Raw genomic sequence first — 15,461 nt, 5'->3', positions numbered from 1 at the left:
TCCTGACCTGGGAGGAAGATTAATTGAAGAGCAAGTGCAGGGAGGAGGGAACAAGGACCTATCTTTTCCTTCCTGGTGATTTATTCTTCTGGTTTGATCCTGGCTTTGGGAAAGGAACAGTAACATCAGCAGGCTGCCTGGGCTGGTGGCAGGGTTCACTGCCACGTCTTGGCTGTGAGGGGGTACGGGCTGCAAAATGGGGTTGTCTTCGCTGCCCATGGCTCTGCCCTCATCCCTCTATTGCTTTGCCCTGCAGAGGAGCCCCTTGCAGGAATAGCATTGCTCCCTGGTGGGTCCCACACCCCCTCTTTGTAGGGTGTACTCACTGCCACCCCCACCTTCTTCTCAGGGGATGAAGCACAAAGAGGGGCAATGGGTCTGAGGCAGCAGTGAGAGCACCAGGCACATGGGAAGCCTCAAACACAGGTTTTGAGTGGAGAAAGGGGGATTTTCTACATGCCATGGCCAGAGAATTGTACCCAGCTGCTGCCAGAGCAAGTACCTGACACTGGGGTGAGCAAGCAGGTCCCATTGAACAGGCTTTGTCTTCCATTGATTCAAGCGATGCAAATCTTTTGTGTCGGCAGCTGAATTGCCCCACTAAGTAGTTGCCTCTTGCCCACCAAACCCCACTCAAGTCCAGACAGGTTTAACTTCACCTTCCAGACATTAAATCTCGTAAGGCGTTTGGCTGCTGTTTGCCATGAGGACTCTTCTCACACCCATCTTCTTGGTTGCGACCAAGTCTCTCTCAACCTTTTTTTGGATAAGTACAGCAAGCTTCCTTGCTCTCTGGTAGAAAGGCAGGTTTCAGGCAGGTCAGGACATTCCTGCTGCTCTTTTCTGCTTCTTCCCCCAGCTCCCTTTCATCCCTGATGTATTTAGCGGTGAAAATGTGGCCCATTGTCTTTTATCAGGCTTGCAAAGGGTGTTAATCAGCCTGTGGTTGTGCTCACCATACACAACATCTTCCTAACACTCAGCGCTCAGCTTTCCCTACATAACCTCACTTTGCAAGTGATTTAATGACATATTTATCTCATCCACATCAGGATCCCCTTGCGGGCTTGTCCTAACTCAATCCCAGAGACACCTGACTTAGTTACATTACTCTCTCTAGTTACTGATCTGCGGAGAGACAAGTTGCAAAATTGCCCACTGAAGAGCCTTCGATTAAAAAAACCTGGGGGATCCACACAGTTAGGAGGGGACTGGGCATGAGTCTTTACCAATGTGCATTTGGGTAACTAATTATATTTCTATTACTGTATGTGAGTGGAGAAGTCCCCCTACCACTGAGGCATTTCATGGAGAATAATTTAGACCCTTTTCCTAAGATAAGAGTCTGTTATAGATACTGCCAGATGTTAAGTCTTTAATTCACTAAAGTAATACAAATTAGCTGTGTGTTGCTCTGTTTGGCCTAAATTCAAATGAAGCTCTGCCTGAAATGCCCGAGCTTCCCGCAGCTCCCAGCCCACCGAGTCCCTCCCGGCTCTGGCACCAACGTGAGGCACAAGGACTGAGCTGATGCTGGGATGGAGGTACGAATGGCTTTGGAGATAAAATGCTGTAGGAATGATTCCTTAATAATTGAGTTGCAGCAATGACTTGAGTTGGAAAGCAATAGTAAGAGCCCAAACCTAGAATTGATAGGGGAATTTCACTTGACAGCTTGGAGCAGGCGCTGCAAAATGACCCACGTCTAAGAGGCTCGGACGTGTCTCTCCCTGTCGATCCTCATCCCAAGGTCTCCGGGCAGTTCGTGGCAGATCCATTCCCCCATCCTCTCACAGCTGAGCATCACCAGGCTGGCGGCTGAGCCAGGGCGAACCTTGGTTTCAGAGCCCTATTGCTCCGGTCAGGGTTTCATACATTTTTCCGGCACTTCCCAAGCCATCGCGGTGTGCGGCTGGATCTCTGAGCACTCCCTCTGCTGGCTACAGCATCAGTTCATAACCCCTCGTTAGGGCCTCATCCCCACCGCGAAGAGATGTTGGCTGGGGTAATGGCCATCCCCAACAGCAGAATAGCCTATCAAAGCTGTGTCACGGCCGAGGAGAAGGATCGTGATGCCATGAAATGCCTTGTGAGTGGGCGGGAGTGAGGATTTGAGCACCAGCGCGGTGGTAATGCTGGGCAGGGAGATGTCCCAGCTTTGTTTGAAACACTAGTATTTATACTCAGGATATATATCTATGCTCTGGCAGTCCTTCAGTGCCTGGGCGAGCCAGAAAAGCCCAGGGGTTTGTTGCACAGCACAGGCTTTTTGGGGCAGGAGGTTGTTGCAGACCGAAACCTAACTCTGCTCAAAAGGGGATTTCTGACTTGAAAACACATGCCTATCCTACCCAAAACACTCCATAGGTACGTGCTGCATCTGAGGAAATACTGGGCAGGTAAAGTTTCCCCAGAGCACATGGCAGAGAGGTGCGCTGCAGGGTGGTAACTGAACCGGTGGTGAGGGTGCTCTGGGGTGTGAGAGCTGGGCTGGTCGTCCCAGCTTCAAGAGCCTGGAGGTTCAGAAACACAACCAAAATCCTCCTTGGAGAAATGCCACCTTCAAACAAAGAGCAGAGCAAGAGCAGCAGCAACCCAGCTTGTCGTCACTCCAGGTGGTGCTGGTGAGGGCTGGCATCACCGTCCGGAGCAGCCCGTGGGTCGACAGGCAGTTTGCTCCCAGTGTTCCAGCCATCTCCTTGCTGTCCCAGCTCCGTTGGTCCCATGGTCTTGGTGCAAAGTCTTACTCCAGCATCACATCTCCAGAGAGTTCTCCTCCAATATCTTGCATAGTCTGTATGTATTAATCTTTGCCCCCTATTTTTGGGGGTCCCTGGTGCCCATGCCATCTTGCCCTGCCCCAGATGGTGCTGCCAGGCAGCTGCAGGCAGGGCTGCCAGATCCAGCTGTGGGCTGCCAGATCCAGCTGTGGGCTGCCCTGCGCTCCATCCCCTGGCAGCAGCTGGGACTGCAGGAGAAGGGAAAGCCGTCGCAGGAATCTGGCTTTAACAGATTCCCAGCATTTTTGTGGTGCCCTATTTCAGTGACAGAGCCTCCGATAATTGCTTTGTTCTGAACAGATATGTGAAACTTCAGGATCTTTTTCAGGTTGTGAGGACTGTGAAGCCCAACAGGAGAGGATGAATTCCTCAGGAAAGGTTCCAGAAACTAAAGCTGCACACAGGCTAAAGGAAGGAATCGGGATGTAAAAAGCCTTTTTGGAGATGAAGAAGGCACAGTGATGCAAGGTTAGCAAGGGCCAAGGCGAATGGCTTGAAAGACACTCCCAGTCCTATGTTCTTAAATGGGACGAACAGCAAAACGGGGCAGTCAAAGCAACGGCTCCGCGGGGTGAAGATTAAGGGAAAGCATCTTGAGAATGACTTCGGGGCTCTGTAGTCAAAACCATAAAGGAAAAACGGGCATGACGTCAGTGCTCGGTGCCGTTTGGTGTCCCTGGGGTGAGGTCAGCGATCGTGCAAGAGCAAAGGAGCTGCTGGAGGAGCACTTTCCAAGAGGGGCTTCAGCCTTTGGTGGTCCTCCCTCCTTGGCCTAAGCCAGGCTGAGCCAGGTGCCCCCTCCCCACCCAGCTGCATGAGCCGGAGGGCCACCTCGTCCCCTCCCTGCCACCACTTCCTCACCGCTGAGAAGCACCCGCGCTTTTGGAGAAGCACCCGCGCTCCGGTCGGCCAAACTGCACGTGGGTGCACAGGGAGACAATTTGGACACTTGCCTTGTAACACCTGCAGTGGGACTAGGTCTGAAAAATAACCTGTCTACCTTTCACCAGAATTTTGTGGGGTCAGTTTTTTTCCTTGTTTGGGGTTGGAATTCATTATTTCAGGACAAGGTGTCAGCATTTGGAAAAATGTGGCCAGGCTTAGCTTGCAGACATTTAAAAAGCGACTGAAAAAAACAATTTCAGAGGCGGGAGAGGAGCACGCTGCAGTTTGCACCCTGGGTGTGCTTTCACTAGGCATGGGTCAGGTCTCAAGCTGTTTTACCATGATTTCTCTCTCGCCACTGAAATCCGCCGAAGTCGAGGGGCCAAGACAACATTTATTGGGGATCAGTTTTAAAAATCCCCCCAAACATTCCCATACCAGGTAGGAAAAGCTGGAAACGTGGGTGTGTGAGATCTGCCCGCAGGCACGTCTGCAGAGCCAGGACCCTGCTGGGTCCCAGCCTCCAAAGTGGAGGAGGTTTCTGATAAGCAGAAAAAAGGGTAGAAATTTTTTCCATTGAAACTTCCACAGAATGGTTTATCGTCAATGTAGGGTGGGTGGTGTCATTTATATGTGATTTTCCGTTTTCTGATTAGAAAAGAGGAAGCTGTGTTATTTTCTGACAAAAAGTTACATTTCAGAAGTTGGCAGTTCTGTAAAGCATCCCCACTCCCAAAATCCAACAGTACAAAGCCCAAACAACAACAGCCTGGAAATCAAAAGCCAAATTTATTTCCGTTATCCATTTTCTTCCAAAATCCGAAAACATTTCCTGGGAAATTTCAGTGTGAGCAACCACATGCATCCTGGAAATCCTGGCATTTACCAGGCAGGAAAAAAAAAAGCCGTATTTTGGCCAGCTCTTTCAATAACAGAAGGGACCTCGGAGGAGCCCAAATGCTTCGTCCACCTCCCACCGCCAGTCCCGAAGCCGGCTGGGGATGGAGGGAAAGGATTAAGGCTCGGATCATTTCCTCGTGAGCTCCTAAGGGCTTGCTTCGCTTCCCGTTATTGTCCCGGATCTGCTCGCGCCCGCTCTGCCCAAGACGACTGGGGGGATGCGAGAGCCAGCCTGGCATTGGGCTCGGAAAAAAACAGCCTCCTTCCTCCCCGCTGCACGCAGGAATAATTCACCCAGAGACAATGCCCTGGCAATGACTTTCCAGATCAATTTATAGCCTGACCTAAGGCTTTCTTCCTGCCCAGGGTGAACGGAGAAGGAAGAAGGGCTATTTTTTGTTCAAAATAGGTGTCTTTGGTGAGGTCGGTCTAAATCAGAGGGAATTTGGGGTGTTAACACTGAGTCTGCTCAGGGCATGCGTTCCAACTCAAGTCATCGCTGCAAATCAGTTATTAAGGAATCACAATGCAGATAAGGAGAGAGGCTGTAAGCAGGTTTAAAATTTCCTAAAAAGCTGATAAGATGGTTAAAAAACCCCAAATCCCAGGGTATAGTCCGGCTATTTCTTATATAAAGTGACTCTGTGAGTTCCCAGGGTAATAGACAGCATTCTTCTATCTGTGGCTTCCCGGAAAAGGAAATAATACAGTCGGATTAGCTCCGGGAAAGTGGCAGCTTTCCCTTCCTCTCCAGATAAGTCGGAGCAGCACAGCCCATCCAGCAACACGGAGGACACAGTCTGTCACCCTGACACCGGGGACCCCGCCGGTCGGTGTCCCGCAAGGGCTCCTTTCCATTCCCGTTTCTGTGCGCATCGCTCCCCTTTCCTCAAAACCGGAGCGGAGCCCTTTTGGGTAAGGGTTCACGCACACGGGAAACAGGGGCAACTTTGGTCCTTTCTTTTCTAGGCAGTGTTAACAACTCAGCAGCCCAAAGAATTTGTCTTGCAATCCCCTCTGCGGCTCAGCTTTCAATTCTCTATTCAAGCAGCATGAATGAACCCAAGCCTTTATTTGCATTCTCTTCAAATTGCCCTCCACCGCTAGCATGAGACCTTTGGAAGTTTGCTGCGAGAGTAGCAGAGCCAAGATATTTTAGCTGGGCATGATGCCCCACCACTACCGCAAAAATCACTTCAAAGCAATTGCTGAGTCAGAATAAAGGGGACTGGATGGATTTGCTTCCCAAAGATCACAATGCAAAGCCCAGCAGGAAGAGGAGCGGGGAGGGAGGTCAATGGATGCAGCATTCCCTGTCCCTGAGTCACTTCTGCTGCAGGAATTCATAAGATCTGGCATCTCCCAAGCACATCTGAGAGCTGGGTGAGGGCACAGGAGTTTGAGCGTCACTTTATAAAGAAATCCTATCCCCGACCACAGTTAAGGGACCCTGGGCTGTTGCCCATCCTCAGCTTTGGGCAGGGTAGGGGGCTAAAGCTGCCCGCCCTGCTGCAGCGCAGGGTCAGTGAGCTGGCAGCATCACGTTTGCAAGCCGAAGAGCCGTGTGCTCCAGTGTGGAACGTACGTAGGGTTGCCTTCAGGCTTCCTTCCCTGGAGTCCCAGAGAAAAGGTGAAAAATTACCTTTGTTCTCCTTTGGCCTTCACCTTACTGCAGCTTTCAAAAAGTGAAGAGTTGGCCCTTTATGTTATTTTCAGTTCTGGAAAGCAAAGTGTATTCGTAAGGACTGGTTTTTTTTTTTAGGTTTTCTACAGCTTTTAAATTGATGCAGTATTTTCTCCTGCACCTCCCGGAGAGCGGTGTAGCTCACTGTATGCCGTACACCTCCAGGACAGCTCTTGCTTTGGGGAGGAAGGGAGCAACGGCAGCTGCATGTGCTCTGCAGAGAGCTCAGACTGCCTGGGTCCCCAAAGCAGACATGGGACCATCCCTCCCTCCCCGACCCTAGGTGGTCACCACTCCCTCCTCTTCCCTTCTTCTCCAAGGGACCTGCTGACTCCTTTTCCCATGAGGCACAAAGGCAGGGAAATGGTGGGGAATGCCCGTCATGGCCCCTTTCTGCTCCTCATCCTTCTTTCTCCTGCTCCAGCCCCGGGTAATCACCAGCTGGGCCCCCACCATGTCCAGACCCCCATCTCATCTAACACCCAAACCTGCTGAGAAAATATCGGACTGCAATCTTGAGCTGGGTGGGAGAGGATGGTCCTGCCACATCTCAAGATTTCAAAACAATTCCCACTCTGCGTATGCTGAAACCTCCTGGAATTTTTCAGCAGCAGATGAGTCCACCCCGGGGTAGCCCAGATCCCGGTGGTTAGCATGTGGTCTTGGGCAATCGGGCGAGAGAATGAAATCCCTGTTCTGATGCCTGCAAAGTGGGCACCTGAACCTCCCGCGTCCCTCCATCCGTTCGAATCCTGCCTTGCTAAAACCAGTCCGGTCCTGCGGGAAGTGCTTTTTCGGATGAATCAACATTTTCCAGCAAAAAACGTGGCATTTGCAATTTCCCAACCAGTCCTAATTGAGAGCATTTAGAAAAAGCAAACAAACAAACGAGCAAACCAAACAATGGCAGAGGGCAGGAAACGAGCTGGGCATCTCCAAAGAGCTGTCCTCGCCCGAGCATCGCTGCCGGGGCAGGAGTGCCAGCAGATAAACAGCTCTGGGGTGCATGCAGGAACCACCATGCACCGTTGCGGGACCTCGACCTTGCTGCGAGTGACTGCTGGTCCCTTTGCTGCTGAACGCTTGTAGGCTATCTCTGTAATGCAAGATGCAGCTCTGATATTATGAGTGAGGGCTCTAGACCCCTCCGGTCTACACCTGTCCTCAGCATGACCAATGTGCCCCATTCCTAGAGAAGCCAGAGGTATCTCCACAGACTGGGCTATATCCCTCTTCTCCCAGCTGTTTGCATCACCACTATGCAGCACTTGGAGAAGCGCTAGTACTAGGCTGGCAGTCAGGCACTCAAGGCTCCTCCTACATCACCTCTTTCTCTTTCAGTATTCATACTTCCAACCTTGCCCGTCAGCAAACCTGTACCATTTTGTCGGGTAGGTACAGATGGAAATCTCAGATTTGCACTAGAAACTCTCAGCCTTGTCTCAGAAGAGCCTCTCTGCTCATGTGCTTTCCATGGACCCCGACGCTGAGTGCAGGATCTCGGTCCTAGGTGATGCAGGACAAGTCTGGGTGACTCCAGCAAGTCTTGGGTTTTCAGCTGTGGAGGGGAGCACTTGTCTTGGATGTGCTTTCCCTCCAGACCGTGCAAGAGGACCCGACGCTCTGCCTTTGGAATCAGGGTGGCATCTCCTTGGGGCAGATGGATATATGGGATTGCTGGAACTCCATTGCATGCCTGAATATGATGGTGGCCTTACCATGAGCAATAGCTCTGCTATTTTTACTGCAGTAACACCAGTCCTGATCTCATGGGGCACCAGGACAGGTAGGAGAATTGTTTCTAGGGGGTCCCCTTTAGAAAGCACTGGACCTATATGCTGTGAGGTTTGGTGGTAGCCAAGTAGCTCAGAAACAGCAAACATCTTGCCATGCTTTCACAACAAGATTTTGGCCCAAGGCTGCCTGTCACAGTAGCAAGCTCTGCTGCTGGGAATATTCAGTGGGGCCCAGAGGGAGGGGCAATGGAGAGAGATGGAAGTGTGGTCGGGGGAGCATCACCGGCAGAGCAGCACTGGTGTGGTGGCTAAAGGAGGGGGCCCCTGTCACAGGCTCTTGGATGCATCAAGGAAGTCGATATGGAGGGTCACCGCAGGGAATCGCTGGTGCTTTCTGATTTCCTATGTTATGGCTGTGTCTTCTTCTCAGCAGCTCCTCTGGCTGCTCTTCCAGCCCTTCAGCTTGCAGTGGTTTTGCCAGTTTTGTGCTCATGACAGGAGCGGGAGCAACGCATCCTGTTGGGGATGAGATGGCAGCTTCCACCTGCGCAGCTCCGACAGAGGCAGATGGATCCGGTTTGGGAAAAGAGGCTGTTAAAACCACAGCCGCCTCTCAGACCAGCTTTCAAAATCTGTCACCAACAAAATGCAGCCCCAGCTCTGCCAGGCTGTGCCCATCCCATGGGAACCTCCTGAATGGCTTCCACTATACCGGCACAGGAGTCCCTCAGCAGAGGGGACGTGACCCTTCCCCGCACTCCCTGCCACCCCGGCCAGTTGGCATTGCTGTGGCAGCTTTTCCTCCCAGAAAGCAGTGATTTTGGGGCCAGATACTTGGAAGAGGTAAGAGCAACAGGACAGGGATGCTGCCCTGAATTGCCCAGCTCTTGGCCAATACACTCAAAACTCCTTTTGGATTAAATCCACTTTCTGCACGTGACTTGTCAAATACTTGTGAACGACAAGCACATCCCACAGCAGGACTCTGCCTGAGCCTCCCACAAGCAGAAGGGGGAACTGGACATGCTTTCTAAATTGGTCATTGTGGTCGTCCACGATTTTTCTGGGTACAATTAATAGGTGACTTAATTCTTTGCTTAATCTGAACTGTTTCCATTACGCAGCTGAGGAAGTTTGGTCTCCCAGCTGCCTTGCTATATTTGAGCTGTGAACTGCAGGAAGTTGATCAGCATGACATTGCCACAGATATTCCCCTCTAATGTTTCCCTAGAAAGAGAAGTCTCGTTCAAACCTCTCTGCCCTCTCCTCCTCACCCCCTGAGCACCGAGGGTACCGGGTGCTCTGCGTACCTGCTCCGGCTCTGCATAATCCTCCTCCCTCCCTCCCAGAAAATTCATTTGGACAGCAGAAGGATAGTGTGACGTGATGGGTGGTGGCTCCAGCACCTTTTAAAACTGCCTTACCCGAGCACAGATGATGACGCCCTAAGGTAAACATCAGTGCCCACTCCCCAAGACGTGGACGCATGAACTGGCACAGTCCTTCAAATAGATCCACAACGTTTATTCAATTGCTTTGAAGGTGCAGTAGCATAAGTGCGTGTTTCTGCCTGTGGCCTGCGAGCTCCTCGCCGCCGGCCTCGCCGCTAGTTGCAGTAGTTTTCCAGTTGGTAGAGGGAGCACGTGTTGTGGCAGCATTGCTCAACGATCCCTCGCTTCACTTTCTCAAACTCTTCCTGCTGGAAGGGCAGCTCTCCTACCTCACCATGCAAGGGACCGCTCACTGCCAGGGAAGAAAGAGATAAGCCGTGGGACATCACACAGCATCGGCCCTGGCTGTGGAGCCCCACGGAGAACCCCTTTGCAAACGCCAGGTTTTTAAGCCAGAGTTGGCTGGAGAATGGGGAGGAAGTTGCAAAGGTTTCCCTGGGTTGCTGCTGCTTGTAGCACCTTCAGGCTCTGTTTCCTCTCCCAAAACAATCCCATGGTGCTTAGAAGGAACCAAGCTGAGTGGGTGTCAGCAGCGTGAGGGACAAGGACATACAGGGGCTTTACTGAGGGAGGTATGTGGAGAAGAAGAGAAACCCTGCACCCTCCCCGGGGTGAGCAGCTAGTAAATAAGATGATAAAATGGGCATGTCTGCTCCAGAGAGATGAGTTACTTGGGACTGCAGCCGACCTCGGGCAGTGACCCACTCTTTGGGAAGCCCAGGCACACAACTGGGATGTCCGTGGGATTGCAAGGACAGTCCAGTCCTGGGGCTGGACGCATTTCCCAGCTGGTCCTGAACAGCCTTCTCCTGCTGGCTGCCTGGATGTAGCCTCGAGCCAATGGCAAAAGCGTTCGGGTGTGTCCATGTTCACAGCTGGGGACAAGTTTTTAGAAGGAATGATGAATTGGCTTATTTGGACAGACAAAACTCAACAGAATGTCTCATTTGCTGGTGGGAACTTGAAAACTTGTGGACAGAACTGCTCAGGTTTTAGTTGCCCAATGAAAATATAGAAAATGGGAAATAGAACAGTGATTTTTCCTGTAGGAAGAAAAGAGGCCCTAACAACAAAAAGAAAATGCCTGGAAAGCAAGAATGAGATGAGGTTTCTAGGGCAATATGGAAGTACAGCACAAGATACAAAATCCCCAGGCCCCCAAAGCGTGACGCAATGAACGAGGCACAAGAGTAACAAGAAATCATTATGCTAGTGTGCTAGGAGGAAAATTTAGGAAAGGTTTAGTCCAACATTAAGCAGAAGAGGAAATAGCTAGTCAATGTTTTGCAATTTACTTGTCTTCATCCTTCAAGTCAGCTGTGAGCAGACTGTAAACACAACCAGCTTGTGTGACAAAGAGGTGGTGGCTCAGGCAAAAATCCTGGAACAAGAGGTAGAAAGTCCTCAGATACTTTCAATCTGGTTGGCCCTGACAAAATTCTCAATACAGTATTTAGGGAATGGGCTAACAAAACTTCCAACCCATTTGCGGTGGTCTTCAGAAACAAATCATCAGAGAAGGGAGCAACTAACAGCCCAGGTGGCCATTCAGAACAAATCATGGCAAACCTTCTGCTATGACATTACCTTGCTTCACCTTCCAAAGACCATTAAGGCTATTTCACAGAATGGTTGCATACGCAGGAGAAGGAATCGGATACAAATGAAACCAGTGTGTGATGGGAAGAGAACTGGTGGGAGAGGCGTACTGTAGTCAAGGGAGGTTAAGTAATGGTCCATCTTGAAATGAGAGGGTTGAAATGACTGGGATTTGGCAGGGGTCTCTTCTGCATCTATTCAAAGTCTCCATTAGTAGCTTGGAAGACAGAAGAGAGAGTATACTTGCTGGATTCATAGAGGAGCTAAAGCTGAGAGGAACAGCAGGTACCCACCTCCAGGAGAGACATCATCCTTGCATTACAGCTGGAGCATTACAGGTCTAGATACAAACACCATGTTGAAGAGCAGCTCTCCGGATTCCCTCATCCCACCTGCACTGCCATGCAGACACAAAGTGCTGGACCAGGGGCGGTGACCCGGCACTGAGGGTGTGCAGGCAGGGCTGTCATCTCCTGCCTCCCAACCCTTGCACTCATCAGCAGTGCAGAAGTCCTAAGGAGGGGAACCGAAGCAGCTCCACCAGCATTTCACCACCATGAAATAAGAGATGATATAAAGCTGTGGGGGCTGCAAGTCTCTTGAAGGGCAAGATTAGTACTAAAAATTACCATTGAAACTATAGAAACACTGAAAAGATGGGATGCTGTTCAGCAAGAAATGGGAAAGATGCTAAAGGTAGGAAGGAAGACTGCATTGAGCATCCAGGAGGAGGGTTTGACTGTGGTAGCAGTCCTTCAAGGACTGCTGATCCACCCCAGGGAGGGCCAAGGCATCCAAGGGAGACAGTGATCACTATCAATCAACTGCTTTGAAAAAGGCAAACCACCTGTGTAGGCAGGAACATGGTATGAAAAACATGCAATATCATTCTTCCAGTTTGCTCACTCTACTTGGCACGGGCACTTGCACTGGCACTGGCGAGGCCTCAGCTGGGGTCCTGTGCTGTGCGATTCTCCAGGCATGACCAGTCAGTAATGATGCGGATCAAATGCAGAACAATTTGCATGGACAGAGATCTAGAAAATATGACCTAAGAAGGCAGTGGGGGGGTGTAGAGGAGATTTAACTGAGAGCAGGTTAAAACTAGACATGGGAACAGTCTTGAAATATTTTGAAAAGCAGACATAAAGAAGAAAGAAGTAGACTCTTTCCCATGTCCACTATGGAGAAGACAAAAAATAATTTACAGCAAGAGATGTTCAGGTTAGCTACTGGGAAGAAACACTCAAGAAGGCGGCCAGTTAATCATGGGAACGGGCAGTTTCAGAAGGCAGGAGAAGCTTCCTCACTGGAGGTTTTTATGAACATACTAGACAACCAGGGGTCAGGAATAGGATGGGGACAACTGATCCTGTCTTGGGGCAGAAGGAGGCTTCCTGGGTACCTTCCACCTTTCTTTTCTATGAACACTCCCAGGCCAGTGCAATGGCCACACAAGGAAATAGACAAGTTTGAGCTTTCAGCCACAATTCCTTTTGCCTCATAAATCCTCTTTCCCTGCCTGCCCTCCCATCTGCCTTTTTAACCTGAAGAGCTTTTCATTGGCAATGTGATGCTGTTGGTATGTTAAAGGTATTCCTGGCATTCCCCATCAAGGACATTCCTGGTGTCACCGTCAAAGATAGGCGGTTGTTGCCTTTTGCATCGCATAGCATACGACTGCGTTCAAGGTCAGCCTGACTTACCTAGAGGCTGCTCAATATCCCGTCGGGCTTTGGGGGAGTAGAAGAAACCCCGCTCTCCACACACCAGGTAGAGAGCCTCCACCAAGTGGGAGCCGCAGAGGTGCTGGGTGGCAGCCGCTTGGCTGGTCCCAGGGCCAGAAAGAGCAAGAAGGGCCAGTAGAGGCAGCGATCGGATCCAGAGAGCCATGGTGAGCAGGGTGAGACCTAGGGTTAAGAGGCAGAGGAGACACAGGAAGGTCTAGGAGGAAGAAATAGCTTGTCATCAAGCATCTTATGTCCTTCAGCTCCTTTGACATGAAAATGAGACCAAAGTAGCAGAGGGACCTTCTAAAGATGCCCTCACTTGAGAGGGAAGGAGAGCTTTCTGCATCAGGCTTTACGAGTCACAGTAAATGACTAATGATTATAACCAGAAGTCCATCTCCATCTACATGCTCACATCAGTCCTGGCCTCCCTACTGTCTTTCCCCAAAAGGCCAAGCTAGATTGGGAGAGCCATCCCACTGAGCCCTGTAGCATACATGCCCAGGAGAGCTGAGATCAGCAGACACCTTCAGAGGAAAAACTCTCTCTTCCAAGTCAGAAGGGGCTGTTTTTTATGATGATGGCCCAAAACCAATACAACGTGCTCAAAGACCTGAAGAGACCTCATTTTCTTGGGCTAGCGAGCCAGCACTTCTCACCACCAGCTACATCAACTTAAGAAAACAGCTCTGCAAAACAGGTAGAAGCTAAAAGGGCAGCAATCACACTTACCAAAAGAAATGGCAGCAAGAGATGGAGAGAGGTTTGCTCTGAGAGATGAAGACTGGTTGGCTGGTAGTAATATCCCCATTCTCTCTTTCCCATATTTATATGCTTTACATTAGCCCAAGTGACACAAGAGCTAGCACAAGCCCCTCCTCCTTGATGACACTCTAGCCAAAATTTTTGCTGCTTGTGCACATTAATTTCCCTCTATGTAGCATCAACAGGTCTTTATGCAAGTTAAGACAGAAGCAACAGTTTGCAGTTTCCGTCTCATTTCATCCGACCTGTTTTTGCTTCCCTGAAGCTCTGTCCTGAGCCATCAGTGACCCTTTTAGCAGCAGATAATGGTGCTATTACACTTGCAATGATTACTAATGACACTAATGTTGGCAATAGGCACTGCTGGCATTGAGGTGGCTCAACAGCTGTTTCTAAAATGTAAAATTAAAGGCAAACATGTTAATCTGTTTGATTAATACCACCTTGGAAAGTATGCAGCGATGGGACCAAGTTGTCGGTGAGACCATGCTACTGTCAGGTGTTAGAGGAAGGAAAACACATTATTGCGCAGAAGCTCTCTGCGGCCCCGCTCGCTGGCCATGCGGCATACAGCGAGAGACACGTGCCCACGGCTTGGGCTGGGGGAGGAATAATATCTGCATTTTGCCGGAGACTTTCGTTGGTCGTTTCAGGTCAGCGTGGGGCCAGAGTCAGAGCATTTGAAATTTTGTGTGTGAAAAAATAAGCCTTTCCCCTTTTGCCCGCTGAAAGGCCGGTCACCTCCTTCACCTGCCAGGTGCCCCTTCAAATTCCTGTTTGGGATTAAGCAGAGCAGAGACTCAGTCTCTGCTGTTTGCAGGTGAGAGCTCTGAGCACCTCAGGTCTTCTCTCTGGGGCTCTGCCTGAAGTTGTGTCTTCAACACCAAGAAACATTTCTGGTAAATCCCAGTGAAAACCAGGAGATAGCTGATTATCTCCATTCTGACTGGTAAGTTCGCTTTTAATAGGAGATGATGGGCTGGGGTGGTCCACTGGCTTTCATGGGTCTCATTTTGGCAACAGATCTCTCTCTCTCTCTTTCACAACATTACCCTATTTTTTTGATACCTCCGTGCTCAACTTTTCTGCCACCAATAGCATGCTTGTACCTTTTTCTGCTTAAAGTATACTTTTTTTTTTCCTGCCTGAAAAGGCCCATTTTAAATGCTGGGGATGAGATGACTTCCCATTGCTCTAAATTTTGAGACTGCAAGTGCTCAGCACTACTGAAAAGGAGACATTTTCATCTGTTTGAACTCTGCTGCTTGTTTAACTTAGATTAAGCCTGATTCTCCATACACAGTATAAATCAGAAGGAAGTTCGCCGAAATCAGCAGAATGCCTTGAGACTCGAACCAGATTTCTTGGGTAGCCAAAGCAATTCCATCCATCAGCATCTAGGAGGTAGGAAGCTCCATACGCCCCTGTCATGTGCCCTTTAAGTATCGTATGTTTGCTAAATGACTGCGATTGCAAAAAGGCTCGTGAGAAGTGCTAAATCTCTGATGAGCATACAGTGAGGGGACTCATTTGCTCAAACGGATGCGAGACAAGGTTATCAGTTACATCCCCTGCCGTGTAGGTCTTTCGGCCCTCTGCTAATAAATCCAAGTTGTGATGCTCAACTACAGTTAATAGCGTCTCTGAACAACGTGTAACACTATCTCTGTCTCCCTTCCCCTCAAAAAAGATATTGGATGTACTTGAATGACCTTGCGGTGTACCCATGAAGAGGGTCTCAGGCTTCAGCAAGATATGAGTACAGGGAATTCACTTACTCAGACCTTCTTTCTACCAGGAGAAGACGGGGAATTAGCAGCTACACAAGATAAAACCTGGCATTTTACCCCATTTGAAGTAGGTTGTCCAAGCCAGGAGCAGAAGCCTTGTGCCACTCACGTTTCCTCCAGAGCAGGGAGCTCCCACCTGGC

The 15,461-nt window shown here is 50.0% G+C and overlaps 1 protein-coding gene across 1 annotated transcript; it reads right to left on the bottom strand.

Annotated features, from left to right (window-relative positions):
• Positions 1-9,591: 9,591 nt before the first annotated feature.
• On the bottom strand, positions 9,592-13,576 carry INS (insulin). The gene is made up of 3 exons (XM_009810272.2): positions 13,498-13,576; positions 12,742-12,945; positions 9,592-9,728 (listed from the first exon to the last, which is right to left on the bottom strand). Exons 1-3 carry the CDS (start codon positions 13,574-13,576, stop codon positions 9,592-9,594), a joined length of 420 nt encoding a protein of 139 aa, XP_009808574.2.
• Between the last annotated feature and the right edge of the window lie 1,885 nt (positions 13,577-15,461).

The sequence above is a fragment of the Gavia stellata genome, chromosome 17 (assembly GCF_030936135.1).
Source record: "Gavia stellata isolate bGavSte3 chromosome 17, bGavSte3.hap2, whole genome shotgun sequence".
In the NCBI taxonomy this organism is placed as follows: domain Eukaryota; kingdom Metazoa; phylum Chordata; class Aves; order Gaviiformes; family Gaviidae; genus Gavia; species Gavia stellata.
Note: the sequence above shows the minus strand (reverse complement) of the source record. Positions and strands in the feature narration are given on the sequence as shown.

Bases quoted from the DNA above. Each gene is read 5' to 3' on its own strand.
- INS (XM_009810272.2), bottom strand. From the start codon at position 13,576: ATGGGGATATTACTACCAGCCAACCAGTCTTCATCTCTCAGAGCAAAC. The intron at 12,946-13,497 runs GTAAGTGTGATT...TCTTAACCCTAG, and splicing joins TCTTGCTGCCATTTCTTTTG to GTCTCACCCTGCTCACCATG. The intron at 9,729-12,741 runs GTAAGTCAGGCT...CTTCCCTGGCAG, and splicing joins GGATATTGAGCAGCCTCTAG to TGAGCGGTCCCTTGCATGGT.